The following is a 14,082-nucleotide window of genomic DNA, read 5'->3' as shown; positions in this document are numbered from 1 at the left end:
ATTTCCAAATTCAATTAGTTTTGCACCTTTTTTAAAAAAATTCTTATGAATCTAGGGTTTAATTATTTTGGTTAATTTGTGAATTGGAGTATCTTTTTGCCCGATTGTTTGAATTGTTAATTGATGATTTTTATTTCAAATTCCTAATGTATGATAAGATTATTTCAAATCTTACTATCCAAAATTTATGAGACTATAGGTAGACTTTGAATTATTGTTGTTTGTCCTTGATTAAGCTATACATTTTCACTACTACAAATCCCGCCTTTTAAAGACGCTTTTTGGACCGTTTTACGACGCTATTAAGCGTCGAGAATTTAGACCTCGGCGCTTTAAAGCGTCGATAAATTTGAAGTCGAGAATTTTCTCGAGGCCTTTGATCGTCGAGAACGTCAACGCTTTTCGCAGACCCCATTTTTGTATGGCGTCGAGAACCTCGACGCTTTTATGCGTCTAGACTTTAGATATTGGCGTCGATAAACTTTATTTCCCGCTATGCCCACCTTTTAACTATTTAATTTTTCGAAGCCTAAAAGCGTCGAGAAATTTGGGTTGTCTACGTTTATAAGCGTCCAAAACAATTGTGGCTGTCGTGAATTTTAATCTAAATGAGCTTTATAACACGACTCCAAAAAGCGTCCACATTTGTTTGTATAAGCTTTTTTTCTCCATGTATTCGTGTATCGCATACAAGCTCTTTTTATTCCACGTACCTATTCATGTATCACATATATATAATATATATACATAATAAAACATTAACGTACCGCGTAAAGCATATTATTTAATGAAGTGTAGTTAAAGACACTTAAATAAAACATCATTTGGGAGTGATCAAAATAGAAAAAATAATTGACCGAGTACAAAAGGCTGGCAAATGGGAATTCAGCTAAGTTATACACCTTTTACTAGTTTCAAGGAAAATTCAAGGACTTTATCCAAAGCTGTAAAAGCAGCAGCACCAACATGAGTGGTTCTTCTGGAGCTTAACAAGGCCCTGGCATAATCCAGTACTAATGCATTCAGCACAACATCACTGCAGCACTGTTTACAGATGACCCCATTTGATGTGACATAGTTGTTATTAGTATAGATGTCAGCTTGGCTTCCATGGCTTGAGCCACTGTGGCCTTGTCCACAATTAGAGTTTAAAGAACCCCTTGTACTATAACTTGCAAGCAGAGATGCTCCCCTTCCAGCACAACATATTTGACAAACGTTTCTCCCATAATGAGAACACAACAAAGACCTTGAGGAATCTGCTGATGATTTCACGGTAGATATTTGCACCGCCTCCCCCATTTTCAGCATGTACCTCACACACACCGCCAACACAACTCTGTCTAAAACCAGAAACATTCCAGAAATCAATGACATCATCGTCATTTTTCTCAAGGCCAATTGATTTAGTAATTTTATCTTCAAGAGCTGCTTGTCCCACCATTGCAAGACTAGTGATCCTGCAGAATCTTATCATCTGTAGATCATCCAGCAACAGATTCAGATTTATAGAAGCAGGATCTGTGCTAACTGCCAATAGAGCCCTATATCGCTCAGCAGTAGAAAGATTTAAGCGGAGGCGTTCAATTTCCAGTTTCATCGCTTCCATGTAATTTAGCCTCTGCCTCTGCCTGCATTAAGTAAATAAATGCTTCAGATTTCAGCCCGACAGACAATTAGATAACTTTTAGAATTTTACAATCAGAAGAGAGACTTATGCCTGTCTAAAAACTACCTCACTACAATTAACATGCTTAAGGCAAGAAACAAAAGTAATAAAAATGGGTGTCTTATTAAAAAACAAAGCCCGGTAAACATATTTTATTTTATTGCTTGGAGTTCTCTTTAAATTGAATACTCCACTTTTGATTTTCCTTTTAGCTGATCGGCAACAGTCAGAAGGAAACAAACTATTTTTTAATTACATTTGCAGATGATAAAAGAAATTGTAAAAGAACTTGTATGTGTAATTTGCAGACGAAAGTTAGATTATATGCAGGAAAGTTGAAGCTCAAAGTTGAAATATAAAATTAAAGAAACTTCATTGCAAATTAAATATAAACAATTAAGGTCATGAACTGCATCCAAGCTAAGCAAATTCTTAGTAGAAAAGTCAATACCAGCAAATTCACCCAACAAATAAACTTATTATAAAAAGTGTATCCCTGCATTCAATCCCAGTATCAATTAAACCAAGGGAAATGTTGTCAAATCCACAAAATTATTTAGAAACGCTCAAATCAATTCATATACAACCCAAAAAGCACAATAAGCAATAATAACCCAGAAAATCCATCAAAATTCCGAAATCGAAAAGAGACAGAACGAAGTAACATAATTAAGAGATATGTGAATTGATTGTTACCTTGTGTTTGAGATATAACAGTGCCGTTTAGATCTACATTGAAGCCTTTTCTCTAAATCAGATAACATTCTATGTTGCAATTTGAGTCGGTGACATTTCACTTTGATGAATTACAAGTAGAGGCAATTTGAGATGAGAAAGATAAGATCTTTTTCAGTTTCTAGAGAGGAGAGATGTGAGAGAAAATGGGAATGGGGCGGCTAAGGTTGGTTGTTACGGAAGGAGTGGGGTATTATTTTCTCCCAAAGCATTGAACTTGTTGGCTAATGATGCAACACGTGACTTCACTAGTGGAAAAACAATCATTTGCATCACCACATTTGCCTCGCACATTTAAACATGTGACGCAATTGACATTTCTAAGCATTAAAATTAGTCATTTGCGTCGTAGAATTACTAATCTGCGACGCAGATGACTCTAAAATAGTCCCAGAGTCATGTGCGTCGCAGATTAGTAATAATGCGACGCAAAATATTACCTCCTTTGCGTCGCAAAGTTACTAATCTGCGACGCAGATTAGTAATTCTGCGACGCAGAGGAGGTAAAATTAATTATTACCTTTTTTAATTTTTATTTTGGTGCGACGCAGTCACGCTTGACCTACCTGCTCCTATTCCCTTTCTCTCTCATATTCGGACTGCCTCCCCTGTACAACTCTTTCTCTCTCAAATTTTCCAGATCTCCATTGTTGAAACTCCAAAGTTTCTCTGTCTCTCCTTCAGAATCAGAATCGAGCTTTCCCTTCAAAGTCTCCTCTCACCTAATCATCCCAATCTCTAAAATTTGTTTTAAAATTCAAGCTTAGCGAATACGAATGAGGCAAACCCAGATCTGAAAGCGATGACGTCTTCAGCCGGATTTCAAGCCGCGTTCTCTGCAAACTCCGGCTCTGAGGTGGATGACTCGGCGGCGATTCATCTTGGGTGCGGTGGAAGTGGGGCTTAGTGTTTGGGGCATCTGTTGAGTCGACTTAGACCGAGTTGGTCCCGAGTTACACCGCTAACAACATCCATAACAATAGGGATGTCAGTGGGGCGGGTTTTGCCGGAGACCCGCCCCGCATCCGCCCCAAGTAGGCGGGGATGGAGGTAGGTTTGGCGGGTGATGGGGCGGGGATGGGTATAAAAATCGTACCCGCCATGGGTGATGGGGCGGGTGTGGATTTTGTGTTGAACCCGCCCCATCCCCGCCCGCCCCGCCCCATCCCCACTCGCCCCGCTTCATACCCGCAATGGGTGATGGGGTGAATTTGGATTTATTTGCATCTTTAGGTGATAATATAAATTTAGGTGAGATTTTTATATTTTTTGTTTGGATTTTTTTTGTTATGACGAGTATTTTTTTCGATTATATAAGTTACTTTAGTCATAAGGTATTTTTTTTCTATAGTTAACTTTGATTACTCCGTATATATGGCAAATGTTTGCTAAATAAGAAAAATTAGGCGGGTAGTAGCGCGGGTATGAAGCGGGGATAAGACGGGGATGGATACCCAGTTGGGTGGCGGGGCGGGGATGGATTTTAGCTTACACCCGTTGGGGCGGGGATGGGGATGAACTTTGTACCCGCCATGGGTGATGGGGCGGGGATGGGGATGAAAATTTTAGGTGGGGATGGGGATGGAGGGACCTACATCCGCATCCGCCCCGCCCCATTGACATCCCTACATAACAACAAGAACAACAACAACAACAATGGCGGAAGAAGATTTCTGATACTTTTGGTCAGAGGACCTCCATTTACAGAGGTGTTACGAGGTAAATTTTTATTTTTTAAATAAATTTGTTTTCATTTTGGAAATGTAAATGGTAAATTTTTAATTTTTAAAAATTGTGAACAGGCATAGATGACGTGGCGGTATGAAGCACATCTGTGGGATAACAGCTGTAGAAGAGAAGGGCAAGCCAAAAATGGCGTCAAGGTAATTAATCTCAGTTCCTTTTTGTGCATCATATTATTAGTTGATGATAGTATCAATGAGTTTGCTAATTTGAGTATGTGATAAATTAATGAGTAATTCATCAAAGTTGAATAAAATGATAAAATCATTGTAGAAATTTATCGCCAAATCAAAGAATAGAAAATAATTGATTTTCTAAACCAAAGTAGATTGAAAATAACAAATTGAGAAGAAAATGGCAAAAGTAAAAGAAAACCAGGGAGGAAGGAGACCGAGGGAGAAGGTGGTTGAAAGTTTACACTAAATCCACTGAGATGCTGCCTAGCTTGAATTATCAAGTTTGCTTTATTTGTTTGTTTGTTTATTTATGATTTAGTCTTTGTATTCACTTGTGACTGTTTGGTTCATGTTTCTGCAGCATGTTTTTTAGTATTTTAAAGAAAGAACTCCTCGTTCGACTATTGAGCTTCGTGATACTTCCCTTGTATGGAATTATAAGTATGCTGATATATATCTTGGCCTACTTAGTTTCACGTCATTTATTTACTCCTTAATACCAATATGCTGCTATGTTTCTTGTCCTAGGTAGTTTTCCTGTCATTTTAACTCATTGCTTGCTTCGGATATGTTTCTTCTGCAGATTTTGAGTTTGGAAGATTGCAAGCAAGGGACTCATCCGTTGAAGTTGTGCAAGGTAGTAGGTCTGTTGAGGTTCGACCAGTAGGTGTTACAAAGGTAGGATTTTTCAAATGCAATTCATAATTGGTTTATTGATAGTATTCATTTTGGGGAAAGTGTTTTACATAGTTATTTGTTCTGTCAAATTCGGGGTTTTGAATGCAGGGTTCTGCTATTGATCGCATATTAGGGGAAATAGTGCACAGTAAACCATTGAAATCACCAATTGATTATGTGTTATGCATCGGTCATTTTCTGGAGAAGGTAAAATCGAAATCGAAATCTTTTATCGTAGCTCAGTTCCTTTTTGTGCAATTCTATTTGTCGGTTTGAATGCTGTTGTGTTGGTTGTAGTCCCATAAACTCTTACAGATTTTCAGGCGTACCGTTTTTGTTCGCTATGATTTTGTCCAATTCACCTCGTGATTTTGTGATGATGAACAAGTTTGAGGATTTGTAGATAAAAATTTGTTATGAAAAATTCAAATCTTATAGACGATGGTATTAATTGTTTACGTTTAGACTTCATACTTCTATTTCTTAATAATGGCTGCAGTATTTGGTTGGCAATGGAAGTTTCTTTCGATTCTCCCCTGCTTTGGTAAACTGTATTATGGCTTCTGTTTTTCCTTCAAGCGCATATGGCGTATATATTCTTGATATTTTATATTGTAAATATATATGGCTTAATACCTAGGTTTGAATTGTTTTTAAACCGCATTTACCTCCTACTCATCATCTATTTTCATCTTTTTGTTCTGTAAATATTGCTTAATACCTAGATTTGAACTGTTTTTAAACCCTATAAGGAAGTCCCTCTTATCTTTGGTAATGCATGCTTCCACCTCTAATCATACAACTGTATTCTATGCTTCAATTCATTGTATATGTTTCAGAAAATAAACATTATATGATATGTGGGATTATTGCAGGAGAGTGGTGGAATGCTATTACTGAGGCAGTCATTTCAGAAGCACTGCAAACTGGAGGTGGTCCAAATGTATTAGATGCATACACCATCAACGACCTTCCCGGACTATTATACAATTGCTCGGCTAAAGGTATATCATATATGCATGCAAGTTTCGTATTAATTAGATTAACTGATCGAATGTAAAAACTGTGACTAATCACCAGTATACGTATACTGCTACTTTTCTTATAAGATATGCAGTTGCTGATTAAGAGGTTTTCGTGTTGTACAGTAGGAATTGTTGAATAGCTAGTATCCTTTGAAGTCTTCTATATAAAAAAGCCGAGACTCGGTGTCCATAATTTATTTTCTTCGTCTTTTGTTCGATCTGTATGACTGTATGTGCATGCTAGGATTATTATTTAGATTGTTTTTGCAATTTATAGACTTTTTGATATGATTGTGAAATGAGTTTTTGTGATTTACTTGGGAATCAGAGTATCCGTGTTGATCCTCATGAGCCTTCCCTACTCGATCTTCTAGAGTAATCAGTTTTCTTCGCTTAACTTCCAGCATGCCAAAATCCCCATTTCAAAAAAGACTTACAGAGTAAAATTTCCGCTTTTAGCTGTTTTTTTTCCTGGTCTGTTAAGTTGTATCTGCTCCTAAAAGCTCCCATCTTTGTGTTTATACTTTGTTCTATTGAATTTGCTGATATTTCATATCAAGATCCACTCTTTATTTGTAATTGTGTCATTCTATTTACTCACAGATATAGTTATTGTTGGGACGTTGCTCGATACTACACTAGAAGCAAGGGAAACATTAGAGGATTCCGGGCAGCAGCTAATTTTTTTTTATTTTTTTTGTTGGGTGTCAAGAGAAACCGTTAGATGAAATATATTGTTGTAGATATTTCAAGCTTTTTTGTATTGTAAGTCTTACTGATTTGATGTGGTTCTATTTAATAATATGAGTTGTCCATTTTACTATATAATAGGTTTCATTTTAATATATATATATATATATATATATATATATATATATATATATATATATATATATATATATATATATATATATATATATATATTAAAATGAAACCTATTTTTTTTACAAAATTCAAAGTCATTTGCGTCGCACATTAGCTTAATGTGCGACGCAAATGGCTTATTTTTTTTGGCGCCAAAAGGTCATTTGCCACGCACATTAGCTTAATGTGCGTGGCAAATGACTTTTCAGCATGGCGCCAGAAAAGTCATTTGCCACGCACATTTAGCTAATGTGCGTGGCAAATGAGAGTCATTTGCGTCGCGACCTTTTGCGTCGCGCAATGTGCGACGCAAATGACCTTAAATGTGCGATGGAAATGAGTCATTTTCCACTAGTGCTTGCAAGTGACTGATTTCTACCCCTCTCGACGCGTTTTTTGGAGGAGAAATAAGAAGGACGACTTTAGACGTCGACAAAACACGGGATTCCAAATTTCCCCCAGCGCTTCATTGGCAGCGTCGAGCTATTGGCGTCTAGAAATACCGTATTTTGTAGTAGTGTTCCTTGAAGATGATGGCTGCAACTGTCTTATCTTTTTAGCTGGTTCGAATTTCCGCAGAGTAAACTGTGGGGCTGATTGGCCGAGGATCCTCTTTTCTCTTATAAAAGAATCTTCATGGCTATCTTTCACATTTCTCTGCAAATATCCAAATATCAAATGAGTATCACAGTTCTCGAAATAATAAAACTAACATTTTTTCATTATGAAACACATAACACACTTAGAGAGCACCAGTACCACATACGGAGTAATGGTCAAGACAATCAATGGACGATTGGACGGGACAGAAGTATAATATCATACAATTATGCAAGAATTTTAAAAAGAATTTTAAAAAGACAGAAGAACATTCCCTCAAAAAAAAAGACAACATATAAAAATAAAACAAATAAAACTGAGAAGCCTTCCTAGCTCTCCAAGTAGTTATGGGTTATTGTCAAAAGCCAAGTATGCTTAAGTCAGCAGAAAATATAGAGAGTGGAAGAGAACATGGAAAAAGATATGGGTGAGTACATATGAAAGTTATTTTCATCACCAATGTAGTCTCGTGTTTTAAAGTTCTTGTTTCATGATTAACAAGTTTAGCACAAAACTGATATCTAACAGTTAAAGATAATAAAATAGATTTTCACTTTATCATTATTACTCCTTATGTGAATTCAGTTCTTACTGTACTGATGGCATGTCCATTATTTTGCAGGCTAGCTGATAATCCATTTTGTCAAGATAATCGGGTGACATTCCATTACTGCAACATTCAGCAGAATCCTGGTTCCTGGTATACTACATTGCAATCTAGTCCTGATCGTCGTTGTCCTTCGGAGAAAATTTCCATCCCTATCTGCAATTGTGCATATCTGTTCACTGGAAAGTTTATATTCAGAGCTCCATCTTCCTTCGGAAGCTCAAATTATTTCAGGGCTCTTCAGGTGGATATATTGCGAAGACTTCAAAATTTCAGGCTGCCTGTAGAGTCTGTTGCAATTAGGGATGTAAATGTGGATGAATTTGGCTACCTAAATATGAATTTGGCATTATTTCCCGCTAGGATAGATTATTTCAATAGAATGGGAGTTATCTCACTAGCGTTTGTGTTCGGCAACCAGACCTACAAGCCACCTGAAGAGTACGGTCCCTATGTATTTAGAGTTGATATATAAACACATTTTGAAGGTTCAGATACAAGAGGCTACTATAAATATTCTCTCTCTATCTTGGTTTGTCATTGTAGTCCCCCTTTTACCCATTCATAACCTTTCTCACTTAGCGGCTTCCTATATCTACAAGAAGGTCATGAGACAACAGTCATACAGTTATAATTGTTGTGCTGCCATAGGAATTTCCATTTTATTGTTGCTGTTAATATGTGTGGGAGGCTATGCGTATTTTCAAAAGAAGAGAGCAAAGAAAGCGAAGCAGCAAGCCAATCTATTTGGTAGTTAACAACTTTCTTTATCTATGTAATTAAGAAATTAAAAATATGAAGCTTGCTGATTAATGTTCAACACTGTAGTATCCTGGGATCCACAAGGAATCGGTGGTGATGTTCCTCAGTTAAAAGAAGCCAGATTATTCACACCGGAAGAGCTGTAGAAATGTACCCACAACTTCTCCGAAGCTAACAACATTGGTTCTGGTGGTTACGGAAAGTTGAACTTGTATTTATATTGGCATTAAGTAAACCAATAATTTGATTTCCACAAAATTTCATCTACTAAGTTGTTGTCTAGTTGATAATGTCATGAATTGCAGGTATACACCATATTAGATAAACATTAGAGAGATATTGGCACAAACCTTAATTCAGTTTATATATCAAAGCCAAATAATAAATAATATCAAGATTTAAACTTTTTCCAGTAATAGCCTTGCAACTAGAACCACTTAGCTATAGGTGACAGTAATAAGAAATGTAAATAGTCTCAAAAGGATAAATAGAAATACCAATACCTACAAGAAGAGTAACAATTAATATCAATACAATAAAGCATCAGACTTGTCCAAAAAGCATTTTAATTTGTATAATGAAGAACCTCAATCTCCATCCAATATTTTCAGAAGCATCCATCCGTTTTGTCAAAAATTATTAAGCATATAATCAAAGTATCGTCCACGAACCACATAAATTAACAACACAGCTAAGAGTAGGCAATTTCACACTAATGAAAATGGCTAAAAACAACTCTAATTTTATTGAATTTTAACAGAAACAAAGGCATTACCTATTACCACATGCTTTCTGATGCTTAATCTCACATTGCTCCAACAAAATCTCAAAAATTTCTTGTTCAGCGCTACACAATAGCAATAAGAATTTATCAGATAAAGTAAAAAATTAAAGCAATAAAAAAAATTACAAGCAATAAAACATAAGAAGTAAAATGTTTGAAGAATGAGTTAGGGATAGGATGAAAACCTTTAAAATTTGAGAGCCCATAACTGGAGACGAGACAACAGAAAATCCTCGCCAAGCTTCGACGAACTGACTTTCCATCCCAGAGAAGCGTATGAAAGAAAAAAAAAATCTGGAAACTTGAAAAAATCGGAAAAAGACAACCCTAAAATCAGAACTATAATAGATCTGAAAATAAAATACAACTTTAAATAAATATCAATGAGAAAAAAAGAAGAGGAGAACGGGAGAGACACAAATTTCATTACCTTCTTCAAGCTTTTTATCTGCTCAATTTCCAATTTATGATCGGTTGAGGCATGAGAGAAAGAGAATAAGGTGAGTATTGGAGGAGCAGTTTTGGGATTTAGACAGGGTTGGAACATGAAACGATAGATAAGTTGGGCCTGGAATTATTTCACGTGCAAAACACGTAAAATCTGGACGCGGTAAGCTGCCGAGAAATACCTAGACAACAAAAGGCGTCGTGAGAAAAGCGGAAATCAATATTTCCTCCAACACCTACACAGAGGCGTCGAGTTGCCAGCGTCCAAAAACTATGCATTTTGTAGTAGTGTTTGGCTTGCAAATGAGAATTAGATGTTTGTTTCTTTTATGGGAAATGTTTGCTTGAAGTTGTATGAATTCAGATAGATGTTTGTATCTGTCTTCTTTACTTACTGGTCTGCTTAGAGTCATTGATATAGTTTCAGTGAGTGTCTTAGCACTTACATACGTGAATCTGTTCGCTCTAAATGCTGATGCATTTAGTTTCATTGGTATAATTTATCGTTGTTGGTGATCCTTAGTGTCTGTAATTGGTGAGCCATAGAATTTGTTCTTTCCTTAGAATATTTTGTTCAAATATTTTGAAAAATGCATTGATCATGCAAAATGAATATGGTTGTGTCGTCCATGTCACCATGAATATCATATAATCAGATGTTCGTGCAAAATGAGACGGGGAAGTGTGTATTGTTAGTTTTATTCTGCATTATTGAACAATCAGATTTTTTTTGTTTATCGCTTTCTTGCCATATTTCGTACCGGTTCTGGTTCTTATGATCAATTTGACGACTGAGAAAGCAGAGTTTGGAAGTCTTAATAATGGTCAATTAACTATCACCATCTTATCCTGAAGGAAATAATGCCCTTGGTCCAAGTATGCATTTAATGCTAAGTCTAATAAATGCGGTCCAGTATTAATTATACAAGTAAATAATTCAGTGAGATCAAGTGAACTGTATGCCTAGCTAGAGGCCGCTGCAGTTCAAGTGGAATTAATAATATTAATCCACATCTTACTCTTGACTGAACCCGTATGGTCACACAAATAGTACGTGAACGGATCAAGTATTTAAAGGAACTAAATACTCCATTTATGGATATTCGGAATCGACGGATCTCGGTTCCAGTGGGAGCTGAAATCGTCAAAGGCAAATTATGAATACTCCGAAAACGATGATATTGCCGAAAACGGAAATATGGATCGTATCGGAAATATAAATATTATCCAAGTCGTAGATGTTTGCCGGAAACGGAAACATGGTACGTATCGGAAATATTTTCGGAATCGGAGATTAATTCCGGAATCGGAAATATTAAATATTGTTCGAATCGGAAATGAATTCTGGAATCGGAAAATTAATTGGAAGCGCGTCATACGAAATAAACATCGGACGAGCTTGCTAGACGCAAGGCCCAGCACGAAGCCAGGCCCACGCCTAGCAAGCCCAGCGCCCAAGGCAAAACGCAGCAGCAGCCAAAGGCACGCAAGGCCCAACGCGCCCATGGGCTGCGAGCAGCGTGTGGGTTGCGAGCAGCGTGTGGGCTTCTCCGCGCGCGCGCATGGCCTGCGCCCCTTGTGGGCCGTGCGCGCGTGTGTGTTGAAGTTCGTGCATGAATCAAATCCTTAAGAAATTAGGATTAGATTAAAAGATTAATTTCCTAAATTTATTAGTTTTAATTAAAGTCCAATTCTAATAGAATTAGATTACTTGAAACCTAGTAGACTTCTAATTCCATTATTCCTACCCTATAAATATGTGATGGCATTCACAATTTATAAACACATAATTTCAAGTATTCAAATAGTTTTAAGGATTAAAATTAGCGTTAATATTGCCTCAAAATATTCGAATAAAACATAATACCTTAGGTGCAATTCTAGGCGGATCCGAACGTGCTGTGGACTATCTACGGAGGGACGACATTTGGAGTCCTAAACTTGTTCTTGTTCGGTTCGGGAGCAGCTAGGGAGGGCACGCTACAAAGAGTATGCATCCTAAATTATGCTTATTGTTATGTGGCAATTAATTTGGATTCCTGACTTTATGGTTTTTCCGCATGAAATATATATGATTTATATGTATCATAACCTAACAGTGGTATCACGAGCCTCTAATTAATTCCATAATAATTAGTTAACATGGTTAAATTTTATAAATTTGCAATGAATTAAAGGGGTGATTAATTTCGATTTTTTGTAATTAATTGCAAATTCGTGCGATTATTTAATTATATGTTCGCAGAATTTTCGGCAGTTTAGTCAATAATGTTCGGAATCGTATAATTTTATAGTGAATTTCGCATGTAAACGGCGTTTTAAAATTTTGACTAAAATCAAAAATTTGATGCCAAACCCAGAATTCCCAAATTCGAAGCCTAACTATGACTTTTCGGAGGTTTTAGTTTTTCGAACGCAAAATTTGTAATTTTTAAGATGTTAAATTAAATATTTGCGATTCTTGTTTGTAAATCTTGAATTTTTGATTGACTTACTGTATAAGTTTAACAAATTTAAATGCCTAAGCTTGTTAATTATACAACCTAATTTGTAATTGTAATTAATTTGTTGAAATCCGAATAATTTAGAATTTGATTTGTTTTTCATAATTAATTGAAAATTTAATTAGGTATACATGATTAAAAACCACCATAAAAACTATTAAATTTGGTAAATTTTAAATTTTTATGACCTAGACTTGAATCCATGATAATTGGAAATTAATTTGAATAATAAATTTCGCCCTAAATTTATGAAATTAATATAATTTATTAATTTGTCTATAAATTTGAATTAAAAAGTTTTGATTTTTATATAATCCGCTCATAAATCTTGCACGCACAAAGCAATGGACGCTACGTGTTACCCATAAGGGGTGTTGTATAGTGCGGGCATGCGACGACGGGCAAGGGAGTTCGTCGCCCATGCGGCACGAATGCAGCGAGCAAAGGAGCGTGGCATGCGCGCAAGGCAGTGGGCCTGCCTAGGCGCTGTGTGCTGCGAGCATGGGCGGATGGGGCGAAGGGGCAAGGCACAAGCGAGATGAGGCGCGCGAGCAGGGAGCAAGCGCTGCCTCGCCCAGCGAGCAAGCCAGAACATAGCGAGCAAGCAGGCTGCGCGCATGCGTGGCTTGCTGGGCTGGCTGCGTGTGCGTGTGGCCTGCTCGTGCCTTGCTGTGTGATCAGTCGAGGGGCGCTGCTGCCTCGTTGACTCGACGGGGCATGGGCGCAAGCCCATGGCCTCGTCTTGACCCGATTGATGCGCTTTGAATTTAATTTTAATTTTCAGTTGGAAAACGTTTTTTAATTAATTTTAAAATTCGTAATTAAATTTTTTCTCGGAATTTAATTTTGAATAATTTAATTATTATAAATTTTATTTATACTAATTATTTTACTAAAATTGAAACCTTGATTAAATTTAAATTAATTAAATTAATAAACTGAAAATAAGTTAAAGGACTCAAATAATAATTTATATGAGCTTTAAATTTTAATTAAATTTGTATGTTTCCGGTTAGACTAGGAAATACAATTTTATGTTTAAAATTAGTAAAGCATGTAAATTTATTGGTTTAAGTGGGAGCGTTTTAGACATAAACTCTTGATTAGGTCTACATTCCTTTAAGGTTAAAACAACTTGATTAGAATTAATAAGGATTGAATAATTGGTAGATTATTTGAACCCTTGATTAATTGCTGCAAATATTTACGTGATGCATAATATGTTCTACTAACCAGCTATGTGGGCAATTCATTGATAAATGAATGGGTGAATGGTATATTGTAAATGTACTATTTTGCAGGTCATGGAAAGTGACTAGTATGGCTCAAATAGGATAGAAAATATGGTCTGCGTACCATTAATTTGAATGTAAAATTGGTCTAATGCACCAAAGTTTTTAATTTAAATATGGTCTGCGTACCATCAAATAGTTGTAATTAGTTTAAATTATAGCTTATCCTATTTGAAGAAAATGGCGCCTCCCATGG

General features: G+C 36.3%; 2 protein-coding genes across 4 annotated transcripts; both read right to left on the bottom strand.

The window, feature by feature from the left end:
• Positions 1 to 751: 751 nt before the first annotated feature.
• Positions 752 to 2,799, bottom strand: LOC110804997 (probable phosphoinositide phosphatase SAC9). Its single transcript, XM_022010592.2, has 2 exons — positions 2,366 to 2,799; positions 752 to 1,631 (listed from the first exon to the last, which is right to left on the bottom strand). The coding sequence occupies exons 1-2, from the start codon at positions 2,431 to 2,433 to the stop codon at positions 1,166 to 1,168; spliced, it is 534 nt and encodes a 177-aa protein (XP_021866284.2). The 5' UTR covers positions 2,434 to 2,799; the 3' UTR covers positions 752 to 1,165.
• Positions 2,800 to 6,970: 4,171 nt separating this feature from the next.
• Positions 6,971 to 10,387, bottom strand: LOC110804988 (uncharacterized). Of its 3 annotated transcripts, none has more exons than XR_002537885.2 (4): positions 10,074 to 10,370; positions 9,829 to 9,944; positions 9,635 to 9,706; positions 6,971 to 7,547 (listed from the first exon to the last, which is right to left on the bottom strand). XR_002537885.2 is itself a non-coding variant. In XM_022010584.2 (4 exons), exons 1-4 carry the CDS (start codon positions 10,188 to 10,190, stop codon positions 7,531 to 7,533), a joined length of 315 nt encoding a protein of 104 aa, XP_021866276.1. In that variant the 5' UTR covers positions 10,191 to 10,371; the 3' UTR covers positions 6,971 to 7,530. The 3 variants fall into 3 exon arrangements, 2 of the variants coding, with proteins under 2 accessions (XP_021866276.1, XP_056687211.1); XM_022010584.2 differs by having other exon boundaries at positions 9,829 to 9,937; positions 10,074 to 10,371; XM_056831233.1 differs by lacking the exon at positions 6,971 to 7,547 and adding an exon at positions 7,597 to 8,378 and having other exon boundaries at positions 9,829 to 9,937; positions 10,074 to 10,387.
• Between the last annotated feature and the right edge of the window lie 3,695 nt (positions 10,388 to 14,082).

The sequence above is a fragment of the Spinacia oleracea genome, chromosome 6 (genome assembly GCF_020520425.1).
Source record: "Spinacia oleracea cultivar Varoflay chromosome 6, BTI_SOV_V1, whole genome shotgun sequence".
Taxonomy (NCBI): Eukaryota; Viridiplantae; Streptophyta; class Magnoliopsida; order Caryophyllales; family Amaranthaceae; genus Spinacia; species Spinacia oleracea.
Note: the sequence above shows the minus strand (reverse complement) of the source record. Positions and strands in the feature narration are given on the sequence as shown.